Genomic DNA, 17,156 nt, shown 5'->3' on the forward strand with positions numbered 1-17,156 from the left:
TATAGGAGGCGATGTGAAGGCTCAAACTCTATGTAAGAGGCTGTGTGGGGGCTCAGACTGTACATAGGGGTTATGTGAGGTCTCATACTGTATGAAGGGGCCATGTGGGGGCTCATACTATATATAGGGGGTCTGATTACAGGATCATATGGTACATAGGGAGATGTCAGCATACTTAATTCTTCTCAATATTAAGTGATAATATTAGTATAACATAATAATTATAATGAATATGTTAATATTTATATTGAGGTGAATACATTTCAGCCTATTGGTTCAGCCCACCACAACAGTCACTGTCTTTCATGTGGACCCTCGGGAAAATTAATTGACCAACCCATGCTCTTAATTGTTTCTCTAAATCAATTCATTCATGATTCTGCACTCGATAGCAGCATGGATCGCCTAAGTCATTTGGGACCCCTAAGTGTCTGTCTCAAGTATAGCAGAATGTAATATTATTCTGCACTAATTATATATTATTATTATTATTATTATTATTATTATTATTCACTCTGGAGATGGAAACACAAAGACAAGACATGGATCGTAGATGGTCAATATTGCTATTTAGGGCAAAATAACTAAAGCAATTGATTTAGAAAAATGAATAGAAAAATGAATATAGTGCAGGATCCCGCTTTATTGGTAAATGAAGGTTTGCTTTAATCTAATGGACAAATAAAAAAAGCATCATTCACATTCCACACCACATTCTTGATTAACACTGCATTTTAGCATGTAGAAAATATTGATATGAATCAGACTGTCATACTTATTGCCAAAATTAAATAGAAGATGTCACAATTCATTATAATATATCCCAAAGTAGCTGTTTTTCCCTGGATGCAGACCTGTTCAGATGCAGCTTTGGACACTATACATACTCTATTTTTTCTGCATCTATCCCATAGTCTTATCTCCTCTAATCCATGTATAAGACACAAAGAAGTGTCTAGCCGAAGGTGTTACTTTTTCTTTAGTTTCCAATTGGCTTAGACAGAATGACCACTTTGTAGACTTGTAAATATGCATTAGCCATGCAAATGAGCCCAATAAAAAGCCTGAGCACACTGTATGTTGTCAGATAACACTAGAAAAAACACTTATATATAGGTGGTGACAATGGCTGCCTCCGCCTATGGTATTTTTCTGTTACTGCTCATACCTGGAGCAATCTGTTACTCATTGAAAAGCCACCTTAGATCTGATTACGGTTCTCTACATAAATATGTCAACAGGACTGATGGAGCAGCAAGCATGGACAGAGGTTCACCACATCCGCCCAATCTCATGCTCAGCCTCTACCAACGTTTTCATCATTTGGATACCAAGCATGTCGGAGACCTGACCCCACCAGCGCTACTTGGCTTTCCTTCCAGTCAACAAGCTGATATTATCCGGAGCCTTGCAGCTAAAAGTAAGTACATCTATTCCATATATTCTGTCTTAGGACCCTAGATTTGTATGTCTATGTATTCCTTAGTTTTCAGTAAGCAGCTGTGTTTCGTGACCTTACTAGTCGTACCTGACTGTTATCTTTATGTATTAGATTGACTGTGCCATATTCTGACACAATATAATAAATAATATCTGACTAATTGCTAATCATTGCATTAATACTCTTAAGGATGTCACAGAACAGAAATATGCTACTGAGCTAGTGCCCTGATCAAATATATTGCCTTTATGGACAATTTATGTGTCTTTTTTCACATGTCCACCATTCATCAAAAGTCACAGGTAGCATCGTGGCTCAGTGGTTAGCACTGTTGACTTGTAGCTCTGGAGTCCTCGGTTCAATTTCCCCCAAGGACAACATCTGCAAGGAGTTTGTATGTTTTCCCCGTGTTTGCGTGGGTTTTTTCTGGGTTCTCCGGTTTCCTCCCACACTCCAAAGACATACTGATAGGGAATTTAGATTTTGTGGCCCCAATGGGGACAGCGATTGTGATGTGTGTAAGGAGGTGTGGAATTAATGGTGCTATATAGAGTTAAATAAATAAGAAATAAATGACAGGTGTGTTGGATCTAGATGAAAACTGATAGCAACAAATCACGGCAGACACCATTGATTTAATATGGGGCATTGTGGTCATGAAATATGATATAGATTATGCCTTACTTTCCTTCAAAAATACCATGACCATATAACGGATTGGAGAAATCTCAAATGTAAACAGAGCCTTAAAGTGTGTCCATATATGTGTGTCTAAAATAGTAATTTATAGTAAAAAAAACAGCTGGTGATTTCAGGAAGGATGACACACTATGTAACCAAAGTCATTGTCTGAAATGAAAACCTAATTAATTGTTCTTACGACTTAAGAATTAGTTTAAGTAAGGGTACCGTCACACTATACCATTTTGATCGCTATGACGTACGATTCGTGACGTTCCAGCGATATCGTTACGATATCGCTGTGTCTGACACGCAGCAGCGATCAGGGATCCTGCTGAGAATCGTACGTCGTAGCAGATCGTTTAGAACTTTCTTTCATCGCTGGATCTCCCGCTGTCATTGCTAGATCGGTGTGTGTGACACCGATCTAGCGATGCGATCCAGCGATGCGTTCGCTTGTAACCAGGGTAAACATCGGGTTACTAAGCGCAGGGCCGCGCTTAGTAACCCGATGTTTACCCTGGTTACAAGCGTAAAACTAAAAAAAACAAACAGCACATACTTACATTCTGGTGTCCGTCAGGTCCCTTGCCGTCTGCTTCCCGCACTGTGACTGCCGGCCGTAAAGTGAAAGCAGAGCACAGCGGCTGTGCTTTCACTTTACGGCCGGCAGTCACAGTGCGGGAAGCAGACGGCAAGGGACCTGACGGACACCAGAATGTAAGTATGTGCTGTTTGTTTTTTTTAGTTTTACGCTTGTAACCAGGGTAAACATCGGGTTACTAAGCGCGGTCCTGCGCTTAGTTACCCGATATTTACCCTGGTTACCCAGGGACGTCGGCATCGTTGGTCGCTGGAGAGCTGTCTGTGTGACAGCTCCCCAGCGACCACACTACGATTTACCTACGATCACGGCCAGGTCATATCGCTGGTCGTGATCGTAGGTAAATCGTATAGTGTGACGGTACCCTAAGAGAACTTAAAGGTACCGTCACACTAAGCGACGCTGCAGCGATACCGACAACGATCTGGATTGCTGCAGCGTCGCTGTTTGGTCGCTGGAGAGCTGTCACACAGACAGCTCTCCAGCGACCAACGATCCCGAGGTCCCCGGTAACCAGGGTAAACATCGGGTAACTAAGCGCAGGGCCGCGCTTAGTAACCCGATGTTTACCCTGGTTACCATCCTAAAAGTAAAAAAACAAACGCTACATACTTACCTACCGCTGTCTGTCCTCGGCGCTCTGCTTCTCTGGTCTGGCTGTGACCGCCGGGCAGCTGGAAAGCAGAGCGGTAATGTCACCGCTCTGCTTTCCGGCCGCTGTGCTCACAGCCAGACCAGAGAAGCAGAGCGCCGAGGACAGACAGCGGTAGGTATGTATGTAGCGTTTGTTTTTTTACTTTTAGGATGGTAACCAGGGTAAACATCGGGTTACTAAGCGCGGCCCTGCGCTTAGTTACCCGATGTTTACCCTGGTTACCAGCGAAGACATCGCTGAATCGGTGTCACACACGCCGATTCAGCAATGTCTGCGGGGAGTCCAGCGACGAAATAAAGTTCTGGACTTTCTTCCCCGACCAGCGACAGCACAGCAGAGGCCTGATCACTGCTGCCTGTCACACTGGACGATATTGCTAGCGACGACGCTGCAACGTCACGGATCGCTAGCGATATCGTCTAGTGTGACGGTACCTTAAGTTTTGAAAGTTGGTGTTAATCCAAGCTAATGAGGTCCACTGATAAGTCTAATACCTTATATCTGAGATGATTTACACTTGTTATAGGAACTAAAATGTTTCTTATTCCATCAAGGTCAAATCTCCTGATTTATGGTTATTAATCTAAATGTACATAATAAAGACAGGAACAATCCACACATTTAACAGGACAGCTAATAAAATGTAATATTTTTTATTACAATCTATTGTCTGCCTCCGAAAAATGTGTCATTCAATCTATAAGAACATTTTGTGCAATATGTCACCCCATCAGACATACACTGTAATTCAAATGTATATGTACTCCAACAACCCCATCTACATATGACACTGTAATATTTAGGGGAGCAATATCAATGGCAAGTTCAATAAACCATTTCCTTCAGCTCCACAGTGTTGTAATTTGCTTATCTGGTCCAGCACTTAGTAACAGTGAGGATTTTGATAAACCCTGTTAAAAGTTTGAAGGTGTCTAAGAGAAGGTCTGCCGTTGATATAATGGCAGCAATGATGATGTGTGACGGAGCCTTACGAAGATGCCACATGTGAGATATAATTATACATATGGTTTTATGTTTTTCAATGTTTGATTTGGAATTTCATTTTTTGCAATGTTCTTTGAATTATTCTAAAAACCATGGCCCACGATTCATCATTTGACTTTCTTTAAGTGACTTTTCTTTTTTTTTTCACTTATGGTATTCAACGCCATTGATGAATTTTGCGCAAAATCAAAGATGGACTTATTTCTTGCTTTTCACATTTTTACCACCAAAAAGTCTCATTATACTTTAAAATTATGCAAATCAGTCTTTAACTGAGCAAAAATAAAAATGTGATATAAGGTACTAGAATACAATTGTGCAAAACAATGTACATTTTGAAAAGTTGAAAAATGATAAGTTAGGCTAAAACATCTGGGTAAGGAAAATAAACAGAAAATAAAAGCTGATGAAGCCAACTAATACTTGAAACAAGCACAAATTACATAATGAATAAAGTGCAAGTTAAAAGAAACACTACTAGAACCAGTTTTACTCTAGAACAAAAGTAGAAACGTAATAATGACTTGGGGCTCATATGTTTAGTTACCGTAATTGCATTCCTGTCTTATTTTGAAATTCTTAAGAGTTTGAATTCCTTACAAAAATCCATAGATTGTTCATATTCTTTTACTTTGATGTGCTTACATTGATACCAGTCTAGTACAAATCTCTTAACCAGACACTCTTTAGTGAGCACTAATACACATCCTTTTCTGAGTGAGGTCTCATCAGAAGACTTCTGCCAACCTTCGGCCCAACAGGAGTCCTCACCAGTATTGTTCTCTTACAGACTAAAGAGGCTTGATTTAGGTGTGGGTCAGACAGTCCTATAGAAAACTCTTAACACCTGCATTACTGCAATCCACATCTAAGTGAATTGCGTTCAACAAGGACATGAGTTGATTAGTTCAGTAAAATTCCTCTCTGCACTACTTTGAAAGCAGCGTCTAATAATTTTTTTACATTTTTGTTTCTTAGCTTGAACTTCATCACTTTTTAACTAAAAGAGTTTACATTCAATCAACCGCATTTCAAATCTTCTCCCTGAATAAATACAGTTTTGGAGAAGTTATAGTTTTACTGTATGGCAGCTTTTATGAAATACAGTACCTATAAAATTATAGCTGCTTCTATGAGAAACGTAGTCTTTAGGACATTATAAGTGCGGTTTTATATGATGGGTAATTTAATGTTGTATATTCATTAGTATATTATAAAGTGATTATCCTGTACTAAATTATTAATGACCTATGAATGGAATAATTGATCAATATGAGATTGGGGGTCTGACATCTAGCACCCACACCAGCCAGTTAAAATTTGCCCTAGCAGAGTATAACTGTAAGCAATGTATCAAGTAGAACACCGCAGCTCTGTATATTGTTTACTGGCTGCTGTCAACTACTGCAGTTTATCTTCTATTGCCATAGCAAATATCAGCTAATTGGTGGAGGTGACAGGGGTTGGATTCCAGTGATCTCATGTTAAAGAAGTTGTCTGGGACTTTAACATGCATGGCCCACCTCAGGACAGGTCATCAACAACTGATAGGTGGAGGTGCGACACTCGGCACCCCCTGCTGATCAGCTGCTCCCAGTGCCAGCAGGGGCGTGAACTTGTCAGTTATGGAACTACACAGTGCCATTAACTGTATTGTGGCCATAGCCTGGTACTACTGATAAGAATAGGGGGTAGTTGTGAAGTACTCAGCCATGATCACTATGCAGTCGACAGAGCTGTGCAATGCAGCTCTATAACTGGGCAATTCCACCAGCTGTCAACACTGGGAACAACTGATCGGCAGGGTTCTGATTGTCGTACCCCCACTGATCAGACATTGATGACCTCAGTATACATAATATGTACCTTATATATATTTTCATCTTTTGCATTTTAAAAATTAGAAAAAGGAAAATGGGACAGTGCAAAAGTTTGGGCGCCGTGCATGGCTAGTAACTAGTAGCACCCCTTTTGAAAGTATCACAGCTAGTAAATGCTTTTTGTAGCCAAACAAGAGTCTTTCAATTCTTGCTTAAGGGATTTTCATCCATTCTTCCTTGGAAAATTCTTCCAGTTCTGTGAGATTCCTGGTCTTGCATGCACTGCTATTTTGAGGTCTAGCCACAGATTTCCATTGATGTTCAGGGGACTGTGAGGGTCATTATAAAACCTTCAGCTCGTGCCTTTTGAGGTAGTCTATTGTGGATTTTGAAATGTGTTTAGGATCATTATCCATTAGTAGAAGCCATCTTCTTTTCAACTTCAGCTTTTTACAGATGGTGTTTGCATCAAGAATTTGTTGTAATTTCATTGAATTCATTCTTCCATCTATCTATGAAATGTTCCCCATGCCACTAGCTGCAACAGAACCCCAAAGCATAATTGATCCACCCCCATGCTTAACGGTTGGCGAGATGTTCTTTTCCTGAAATACTGTGCCCTTTTTTCTACACACATACATTGTGGTCAAAGAGTTGTATCTTAACCTCATGGGTCCACATGACTTGTTCCCAAAATGCATCAGGTTTGTTTAGATGTTCTTTTGCATACTTCTGACACTGATTTTTATGATGAGAATGGAGAGATGCAGGTGTCTATGAACAGTAGACTAATGTACCACAACTCCAGAGTCTCCTAAATCTTTCAGGTATTTTGCAGTCAAGCAGGGGTTGTTATTTGCCTCTCTAACAATCTTATGATTACCTCTCACTGAAATTTCGCTTTGTCTTCTAGCCCTTATCTTGACCTTCACTGTTCCTGTTAACTATCATTTCTTAATTACATTTTTAACTGAGGAAAGGGCAACTTGAAAACGCCATGCTATCTTCTTATAGCCGTATCCTGCTTTGTGGGCCTCCACCATTTTCATTTTCAGAGTGCTAGGCAGCTGCTTAGAAGAATCCATGGCTGCTGTTTTTTTTGGCACAAGGTTAGAGGAGGATGAGTTTTTATATAGCTGGAAAATTTGCATCATCTGGCCTTTCCCAACAATGATAGTGAACAAGCCATAATAACCCTATCAAGCAACCCAAACGTTTTTTTCAGGCAAATAAATGAAATATTCACCAAATATCAACTGCATCGAGCATGCATTTCACATGCTTAAGGCATAACTTAAGACAGAAAGATCCACAAACAAGCAACAACTAAAGTCAGCTGCAGTAAAGGCCTAGCAAATTATCAAAAAAGAGGAAACCAAGAATTTGGTCCATGGCTTCCAGACTTCATGGAGTCATTGCCTGCAAAAGATTCTCTGAAAAGTATTAAAAATGAACATTATATTTATGGTAAAGTTCATTTGTCCAATTACCGTACTTTTGATCCCCTGAACTGAGGAGTTTGATACCCTGAACTGAGGAGTCTTTGTAAAAAAAAATGCGTTCCATTCCTAAATGTATCACGGGAGATTGTTGTTCAACCCCTTTACTTAAACCTGAAAGTCCACTCTTCTGCATCTCAGTTCTTTCATTTTAAATACAAAATAGTGGCACGCAAAGTCCAGATCACAAAGATTCGGTCACTGTCCAAATATTTCGGAACCTAACAGCAAATAGCTGACAAGTAGGCACTGATTGAAAAAAAAAAAAATATGTGTAACCATAACCAGTAAAATTCAGAGAAATTAAGCATTCAACTGTATTGCTGTCTGCACTGCATACACAGTACAAAAAGTGTCCACATTTATTGTGTTTTCTGGAAGGATTAGTTAAGTGACAAGTCATCCACTTTGTAAGTTGTTTAAACCTTGTTTGCCACTTACAATTGCAAAGAAAGAAAGCGTGAACGCAAACTCTGCAAAGCATTAATTTACACCTTGTCAAAATCAAATTAAAAAAATCTAATCCCTCACCACTAATACAAGTAAGGTACACAAGGAATAGTCAAAGGCAACAGGAGGATGACATAACAGGAAGAGGCTCAAAGCAGATTTTAGGTAATGATATGTAGATGCCTCTCCACATAGTACATGTAAAACTGTAACAAAATAAGAAAATGAAAAGTTAAAAGAACGTACATCCAACGTTTTCAAGGTTTTAGTGAGTTATTTGGAAGTCATTGTCTTAGTGAGCAATCAGTTTCTATATCTAAACACATTGTTAATAGGACCATAAGACGATTATTAGTAGTAGTATTACTTCTACTATGTAAGGTATTATTTGGTATTATTATATTTACCGTATATAAAAATGCCGGATCCGGTTGATCTGATAATGTTTGTGGACAACCGTCGGCGTCTTTCTTTGGGTCTTGGCCCGTCATGTCCCGGTCACTCTGTCCGGAACGGGACAGGACGGGCCGCAGACATGGCGCTCTATAACTTCAAGAAGATCACGGTGGTGCCGACCGCCAAAGACTTCATAGACCTCACGTTGTCCAAGACCCAAAGAAAGACGCCGACGGTTGTCCACAAACATTATCAGATCAACCGGATCCGGCATTTTTATATGCGGAAAGTGAAGTTTACCCAGCAAAATTACCACGACCGCCTCTCTCAGATTCTCTCTATTATTATATATAGCAATATGTGGTAATGACAAATAAAAAATAAAGCTGACACCTCTACAAAATCTCATAGCATGACACAATGTTAAAGATTGTATTAGGATGTTGCATAAATGAAAACTTTGAAATATATAATTCTATTTCTTTTACTTTTTTCTTGTGTATTTTATTTCTATTTATCAGCTTTAATTTGCATTTTTTCTTTCATTTAGGCATTGACAAAATGGCAGGAAGATGTGTTCTGGTGTTCGACTTTTCATCTCTCAACAATGATGAAGAGCTTCAATTTGCCGAAGTCCGAATTAGAACATCTGCACTAGAAAAGCCTTCTGGAGAAGGAGCACATGTGATTATGGATGTTTTTCATCACGATTCAGCATGTCAAAGATCTAGTGAGTTATGCAAAAACTATGTCTATATGGGAACATCTAAAAGTGAACTTCAGTCCAGAACTGCAGAAGGTTGGATAGTTATAGATGCTACAGAAATTGTCTCCAAATGGTTTGACAGTTATAATAAATCTGACATTCACCTTGCAAAACTTAGAGAAAGGCTCCCAGGAACGGAGAGTGCAAAAAAAAGATACAAAAAGCACACATCTGAAGATCAGCAGGTGCTGATGTTTGTATATTCCAATACCTCCAAGAAGGAAAGGTCAATGGTGACTGCCACTCTTTTACAAGATGCCATACATTCAAAATACCTTAGTACAATGCCATCCATAAAAAACATCACTGTCTCTAGAAGACGTAGGAGAAGTCATATAATTAAAGATCAGATGAAGCAAGCGCCACCTGTTGACAATCCAAGCAATCTTTGCAGAAGAGTAGATTTCATTGTCAATTTTAAGATGATTGGTTGGGATGCTTGGATCATTCACCCAAAAAAGTTCAATGCGTATCGATGTGAAGGCACTTGCCCAAGTCCAGTGAATGAGGGTGTCAAACCAAACAATCATTCATACTTACAGGTAAGTCTACCAAAAGTAGATATAAAAATAGTCTGGTCTGAGCTTCCACTAATGAAATACAGATTTGTTTTTAGCATGAATTATTCTGCCACATCCAGCAGAAACCAAAATCCAACGGTCAGAAAAATCTGTCTTTGGTTACGTAGTTACATAGTTGTTAAGGTTGATGGAAGACTATAAGTCCATCTAGTTCAACCCATAGCCTAAAGGTACCTTCACACTAAACGACGCTGCAGCGATCCAGACAACGATCCGGATCGCTGCAGCGTCGCTGTTTGGTCGCTGGAGAGCTGTCACACAGACAGCTCTCCAGCGACCAACGATGCCGGTAACCAGGGTAAACATCGGGTTACTAAGCACGGCCCTGCGCTTAGTTACCCGATGTTTACCCTGGTTACCAGCGAAGACATCGCTGAATCGGCGTCACACACGCCGATTCAGCGATGTCAGCGGGAGAGCCAGCGACCGAAGAAAGTTCTGGCCTTCTAGCCCCGACCAACGACATCACAGCAGGATTCTGATCGCTGCTGCGTGTCAAACTGAACGATATCGCTAGCCAGGACTCTGCAACGTCACGGATCGCTAGCGATATCGTTTAGTGTGAAGGTACCTTAACCTAACATGCCCTAACATGGTTGGTATCTGTGATATTTATTTGTGTCAAAAAGGTATCGATGGTCAGCAAAAATGGTGAAAACTGGCATCTACATTTTTAGTATATAACAGTTTTTGGGCCCTTCCACATGGGCAAGATAATTTGCCAATAATGAGCATCAATTAAAACTATGGTATGTCAATAGCCACTCATTACACTTTACTTGTGATGATCATCTGCATGTGCAAAATGAACGGTGACAAGCGATTATTTTTTTTCAGTGGGACGGGTTGCAGTTTTGAATTACACCATTAATTTTCATATAATACGCTAAAAATGGATAAGAAAAACCAATGGACTTTAGAGTGAAAAAATTGACTTGGGAACATAATTCTTTAGGTCAATAGGATTACAGTTGTACCAAACCTATAAATGTTTTAAATATTTTAGTGGTTGTAAAAAATAAAAAATTGGGTTACGTTGCCTTTTTCTCTGACTGGTAATTTTTCTTTTGCAGACAATGTTGATGTCTTTAATAACATTTGGGGGAGATATGTTTTGATAACTTTTTATTGATTCTTGGGGGGCAATTGTGGCAACTGAAATATTGCAATTCTTGCATTATAGATTTTTTCTTTTTGCCATTTAATGTATGTAAATAATTTAACATTTTGTCAAAGAAGAATTTAATGGACATAATGATAGCAAGTATTTTTTATTTTTACTTCTTTATTTTTGAACTGGGAAAATGAAGTAATTAAAATTTTTAACTTAGTGTTCTTATTTAACGGCCTTCGGCTCGATGTCGAGCCATGGCAACTTGACGGATGAACACTCTGTTGGAAGATCGATTTCATGCAGGCCTGGGTAGGTTCACCAGGGTCTTCTCTGCCATTATCTTGATAGTATCACATGATGTGGTTGCTGGCCTTACTTTTCTCCATTTTCCTTCTATTCTTACTACCATGCTGTCCTTCTTCAGTGATTGCTCTCTTCATATGATGTGTCCAAAGAAGGCAAGACACAGCTTGGTGATCCTTGCTTCGAGTGACATTTCTGGCTTGATTTGTTCCAAAATTATTTTTTTGTTCCTCTTGCCATGCATCGCATTGATAACATCCTTCTTCAGCAGTGCACTTCAATGGCATCGATTCTTCTTCTGCCTTGTTTCTTTATTGTCCAAATTTCGCACTTGTATGTTGCCACAAAAAAGGCAAAATTATGGACAAGCTGTGTCTTTCTTTATATTTTTTATATTTTACCTTATTTTATTAGTTCCCCTTATAGTAAAATGAATATTCTCCTATGATGCCTGGCAAGCCACCCATTTAAATGCTGCTGTCACGTGTTAGATAGCAGCATGTAAATGGTTAAACAGCAGCAATCTTAGCTAGATCCAGTCAATGCTGTTACTGGTAGATGCTGGCTGTATAAAACAGGTGGCACCGTCTGTATATGGTGCAGGCTCAGTTCCTGAGCCCGCTTTGTGTACTCCCTGTGCACGATTTTATTTAAGGTTATATCGAATAGGTTAATCAAGGTTCCCATATAGTTCCTGTAGTTAAGAAAATAAATAAGGATTCATTTTTTTCCAAGTGTAGAACACGTCAGACTTTGACCATTCGAAGCCACTTCAGTAACGTCACCTTCATTTTGAATTTATCTGTATAGTTTGACCAACTTGCTGCATCCTTGGCCACTGGCTGTGAGGAAAAAGTGAGAAAATCTCACATTGGTATACTCCTGAAGACAATCAGCAGGAAGTCCTGCACAATTAGCATATGGCTAGCTTCTTGTTTAAATTAAACAGATTAACGGAACCCTTTAGTAATGTTTACACGTGGCACAAGAATTGTAAAGACTTATTTAAAGAGTGAAACAAAGCCAGTAAAAGTATTTACTTTAGGTTGGTGTAATTGCCACATCGAAAAAAAGAATAATGAAGAATAATTCAAATGAGCATACAAAATTATAATTATATTGATTCACAGTGTTAAGCAAATATTCTTTTTCATAAATGTAAATATTGGTTGCTACGAAAACAGTTCACTTGTAGATTTAGTTATCTCTGATTTAGGTTGAAGGAAGCCCCAAAGAAAAATATTTGGCAGGAGAAATTTATTCTATTTCAAGACCTTGGACCCCAATTGTCTCTTCAGGTAGTAACTCCCTTCAACGTCAAAATAGAAAATCACCTGTCTCACCCTATTTTTTTCTTTTAAACTGCAACAACTGGTGCTTGCTCAATGCAATGGCTCAATGGCAGGGGAACTGCTATTGTTTAGATTTGCAGTTGAACTCATCAGACATATTAAATATAGATAGATAGATAGATAGATAGATAGATAGATAGATAGATAGATTTGCCCTGTTTTGCGCATATTATCCCCCTAAGTATACCCTCCAGAGTCTACAGGATTTACCCTCCAGTTGCCATTGGATTCATCCTTCCTGTTATTCCAATGCTGCAGGTTGAGCATGCGCAATGAGTGCAATCTCTCTGATGGCTCCCAGAAAATCTCTGCAGCACTGAGAAGCAGGGTGCTGCTAGGAAATGTAGTATTAGCAGTGTAAGACTAGTGCCATGACTAGGACTAGGATCAAGACCAAGACTATGACCAGCTATGTGACGGAGGAAGCCCGAAGGCATATAAAGATGAATAAAGACACAAATGTACACTAAAGAAATTTCATGTTGCTCTCAGTCTGTGTATTAGCCCCTTCACAAAATATTACGTACAGTTATGTCATATGTCGGGTCATTGACTTTGATGTGTGCTCCTAAGCCGAGGCTGCATATTTCCTGGCTGATGATGGCTGAATTATTCAACCATCATCTACCTCTAAAAGTCACGGGTAGAGCGGAGCTCCGGCTCCGGCTGTCAACCTGTTAAATGCTGCTTTCAATCCCTGACAATGGCAATTAACATGCGCTGGCAGGAGGCGTCAGTCCACCCACACATCGGCATGCCCATGAAGTGATTGTGGGGAGATGATGGCTTGCCATGACAGCCGGGGGTCTGCTAAAGACCTCTGTGTTTGTCATGACAATCCTCCTGTGAAAGCCATCATTTAGCTGGCATTCATAGCAGAAGATGATTTTCACTATTCATAGCAGTGCTGATGCACTGCTGTGTACAGTACACGCAATCGGATGATCGCAACTTCAAGCCCCCTAAGAGGATCAACAAGCACAGTAAAAGTTAAAAAGAAATGTTTAAAAAAAATGAAAAAAATAGAATAAAATAAAAAATACACATTTGGTATCACTGATTTCATAAAAGTTCAATCTATCAAAATGCAAAATAAATTAATCTGAACAGTAAACGACGTAATGAGACAAAAACAGTGCAATATATAAAATATAATAAGTGGCAATCAAAAAATCATACCTAACCCAAATTGGTATCAGTAAAAATGTCAGCTCATGGCTCAAAAAATAAGCCCTCACAGCCCCATAGCCCGAAAATTGAAACCTTACATATCTTGGAAAATAGCGTAACAGGCAAAAATTTTTTTTTTGAATCTTTGGCCCCTACTTAACCCCTTTCTGACATCGGGCGTAATAGTATGCCAATGTCGGAATGCCTCCCTTTGATGTGGGCTCCGGCACTGAGCCCACATCTTTCCCATGTGATGTACCAACTAATGGTTTATGGAGAGACAGGTTATTATCGCACAGACAGAGCTCTGCTGCAATCTGAATCAAGGACAGGTTGCAGGGTTTGTAGTCCCACCAACCTGCATTTTTAGTAAAGGGCCAGATTCAAGGGTTAACAAGATAGTGATGGGTGGGACTGGTTAACCACATACCTCCCAGAGGGTGTGCTCTACATATTTCCTGTGTGCAACACATGGGGAAAAAAGCCCATGTGTAAGATGGGAGCAGGCTGGAGCTCGCGAAGGTCCAAGAAGCACAAAGGATCTGGACTACTAATAGGAGCCAGATGAAGACAGGTTGCTGCTAACCAGGTAACCCTGAGCCTGGGGAATTGTGTCCTGATGGACATCAGGCATTTGAACTGTGCAAACCGGACTGGAATTGACTGTTTGGGTTCTGTATTGTTCACATGCCCTACCACAGGTTATGGAGTGGTTTATGATTCTGTAATAAGCCTGAGTTGGATTTGTTTAAAGGAAGAAACTGCTCCTGCATAATTGACTTTTGCTGCCAAGCAAGTATACGCCAACCCACTCAGTGACGGGTGCGTCACACCCGGCACATGTCAGCTGTTTTGAACGGCTGACATGTGCCTCTAACAAAACATTTTGCCTTGACTACATTAAAAGTCAAAAAATTCATCCTTAACTCCTTTCTGACCTCGGACGGGATAGTACGTCCGAGGTCAGAACCCCCGCTTTGATTCGGGCTCTGGCGGTGAGCCCGCATCAAAGCCGGGAGATGTCAGCTGTTTTGAACAACTGACATGTGCCCGCAATAGCGGCGGGTGAAATCGTGATTCACCCGCCACTATTAACTAGTTAAATGCCTCTGTCAAATGCTGACAGCGGCATTTAACCGGCGCTTCGGGCCAGGCGTCCAAAAATGAGCGCATCGCTGACCCCGTCACATGATCGGGGGTCAGCGATGCTTCTGTATAGTAACCATAGAGGTCCTTTAGACCTCTATGGTTACTAATCCCGGCTAGCTGTGAGCGCCACCCTGTGGTCGGCGCTCATAGCACACCTGCATTTCTGCTGCATAGCAGTGATCTGATGATCGCTGCTATGTAGCAGAGACGATCGAGTTGTGCCAGCTTCTAGCCTCCTATGGAGGCTATTGAAGCATGGCAAAAGTAAAAAAAATGTGAAAAAAATAAAAAAAAATATAAAAGTTTAAATCACCCCCCTTTCGCCCCATTCAAAATAAATCAATAAAAAAAAAATCAAACCTACACATATTTGGTATCGCCGCATTCAGAATCGCCCGATCTATCAATAAAAAAAATAACCTGTTTGCTAAACAGCGTAGCTATAAAAAAAATTAGAAACGCCAGAATTACGTTTTTTTTGGTCGCCGTGACAATGCATTAAAATGCAATAACGGGCGATCAAAAGAACGTATCTGCACCGAAATGGTATCATTAAAACGCCAGCTCGGCACGCAAAAAATAAGCCCTCAAGTGACCCCAGGTCATGAAAAATGGAGATGCTACGGGTATCGGAAAATGGCGCAATTTTGTTTTTTAGAAAAGTTTGGAATTTTTTTTCACCACTTAGATAAAAAATAACCTAGTTATATTAGGTGTCTATGAACTCGTAATGACCTGGAAAATCATAATGGCAGGTCAGTTTTAGCATTTAGTGAAATTAGCAAAAAAGCCAAACAAAAAACAAGTGAGGGATTGCACTTTTTTGCAATTTCACCACACTTGGAATTTTTTTTCCCGTTTTCTAGTACATGACATGCTAAAACCAATGTCATTCAAAGGTACAACTTGTTTCGCAAAAAATAAGCCCTCACATGGCCATATTGACGGAAAAATAAAAAAGTTATGGCTCTGGGAAGGAGGGGAGCGAAAAATGAGCACGGAAAAACGGAAAATCCCAAGGTCATGAAGGGGTTATGTTGAGTGCCTAGTTTATTTTGTATATGTGTCTCTAACAGCCACGGGTGGAATCGCAATCCACCCGCAGCTGTTAAATTCTGACAGCGGCAATTAACCCACACTTCCGGCAAGCGTGCCGGAAATCCCGCCCATCGGTGATCCGTCACGTGATCGCAGGTCACAGATGGATTGGCATGACAGCCAGAAGTCTCTAGTAGATCTCTATGGTTGTCACTGCCGGATGGAAAAATAAAAAAGTTATGGCTCTTGGAAGAAGGAATGGAAAAAAAAAGAAAAAAAAAAAAGAAAATGAAGGGGTCAACAAAAACTACACGTTTAATGTAAGCCTTTAAAGTTCAAATTAAATATGTAATTGTGCTAATCTAATTTCTAAGTATAATCTATCAGCAAAACAATCATAAAAAAAATTACACATGCAGCATATATTTTTATGTATGGATAAACTGTCTGATGGATTTTTATATATCTCGGTTTCTTTCACAGAGCTTAATAAACTTCTACAACAGTAAAAAAGCCCCAGAGGTGTGCTGCGTTCCCACCAAGATGAGTTCCCTCAGCATGGCGTACTTTGAAAATATGAATATTGCTTTCCGAGTCCATGAAGCCATGGTAGTAGAAGAATGTGGATGCCAGTGAAGTTACAAAAAAAAGTATTAGCTTATTTATGCTTTGGCACAATGTGCTCTACAATCCTAAAGCTTGGAACTATGGATATCATGGTTCATGTTCATATCTTGTACATAAGCTTTAGATTATTTGGATGATGCCTGAGCAAACTACGACTTCATGGACAGGATAGTTATGGATCACCACTTGTGATTAATGTAATTATGTATAAATGTATATTGATAAATAAGTAAATATATGGTAATTTATTTGTTTTGTAAAAAATGTATGTTAAAAATAAAGCAATTTGTAAAATAAACATATCTTCTGTCTGGTAACTTGACATTATGTAATGCAGTGAATCTCGAAAGACATAGCTGTAATGGTGATGTAATACTCATTGCATTGATACCTTTGGTGAAGAAATTTGGTTTGTGGTTCTTCTTTAATCACTATTTAATGTTTTCTGCTAATTAGATTTCGGTGCACAGGGGCGGGCTAGACACAGGGTCTTCTCCTCCCTGTC

The 17,156-nt window shown here is 39.7% G+C and overlaps 1 protein-coding gene across 1 annotated transcript; it reads left to right on the top strand.

Moving 5' to 3' along the window:
• The first annotated feature begins 1,260 nt into the window (after positions 1-1,260).
• Positions 1,261-16,701, top strand: NODAL (nodal growth differentiation factor). Its single transcript, XM_069754980.1, has 3 exons — positions 1,261-1,420; positions 9,102-9,859; positions 16,508-16,701. Exons 1-3 carry the CDS (start codon positions 1,261-1,263, stop codon positions 16,658-16,660), a joined length of 1,071 nt encoding a protein of 356 aa, XP_069611081.1. The 3' UTR covers positions 16,661-16,701.
• The last annotated feature ends 455 nt before the right edge of the window (positions 16,702-17,156 follow it).

Source organism: Ranitomeya imitator, chromosome 2 (genome assembly GCF_032444005.1).
Source record: "Ranitomeya imitator isolate aRanImi1 chromosome 2, aRanImi1.pri, whole genome shotgun sequence".
NCBI lineage: Eukaryota > Metazoa > Chordata > Amphibia > Anura > Dendrobatidae > Ranitomeya > Ranitomeya imitator.

Coding starts and splice junctions, on each gene's coding strand:
- NODAL (XM_069754980.1), top strand. CDS start 1,261: ATGGACAGAGGTTCACCACATCCGCCCAATCTCATGCTCAGCCTCTAC. Junction 1,421..9,101: donor CCGGAGCCTTGCAGCTAAAA/GTAAGTACATCT, acceptor TCTTTCATTTAG/GCATTGACAAAATGGCAGGA. Junction 9,860..16,507: donor ACAATCATTCATACTTACAG/GTAAGTCTACCA, acceptor TTTCTTTCACAG/AGCTTAATAAACTTCTACAA.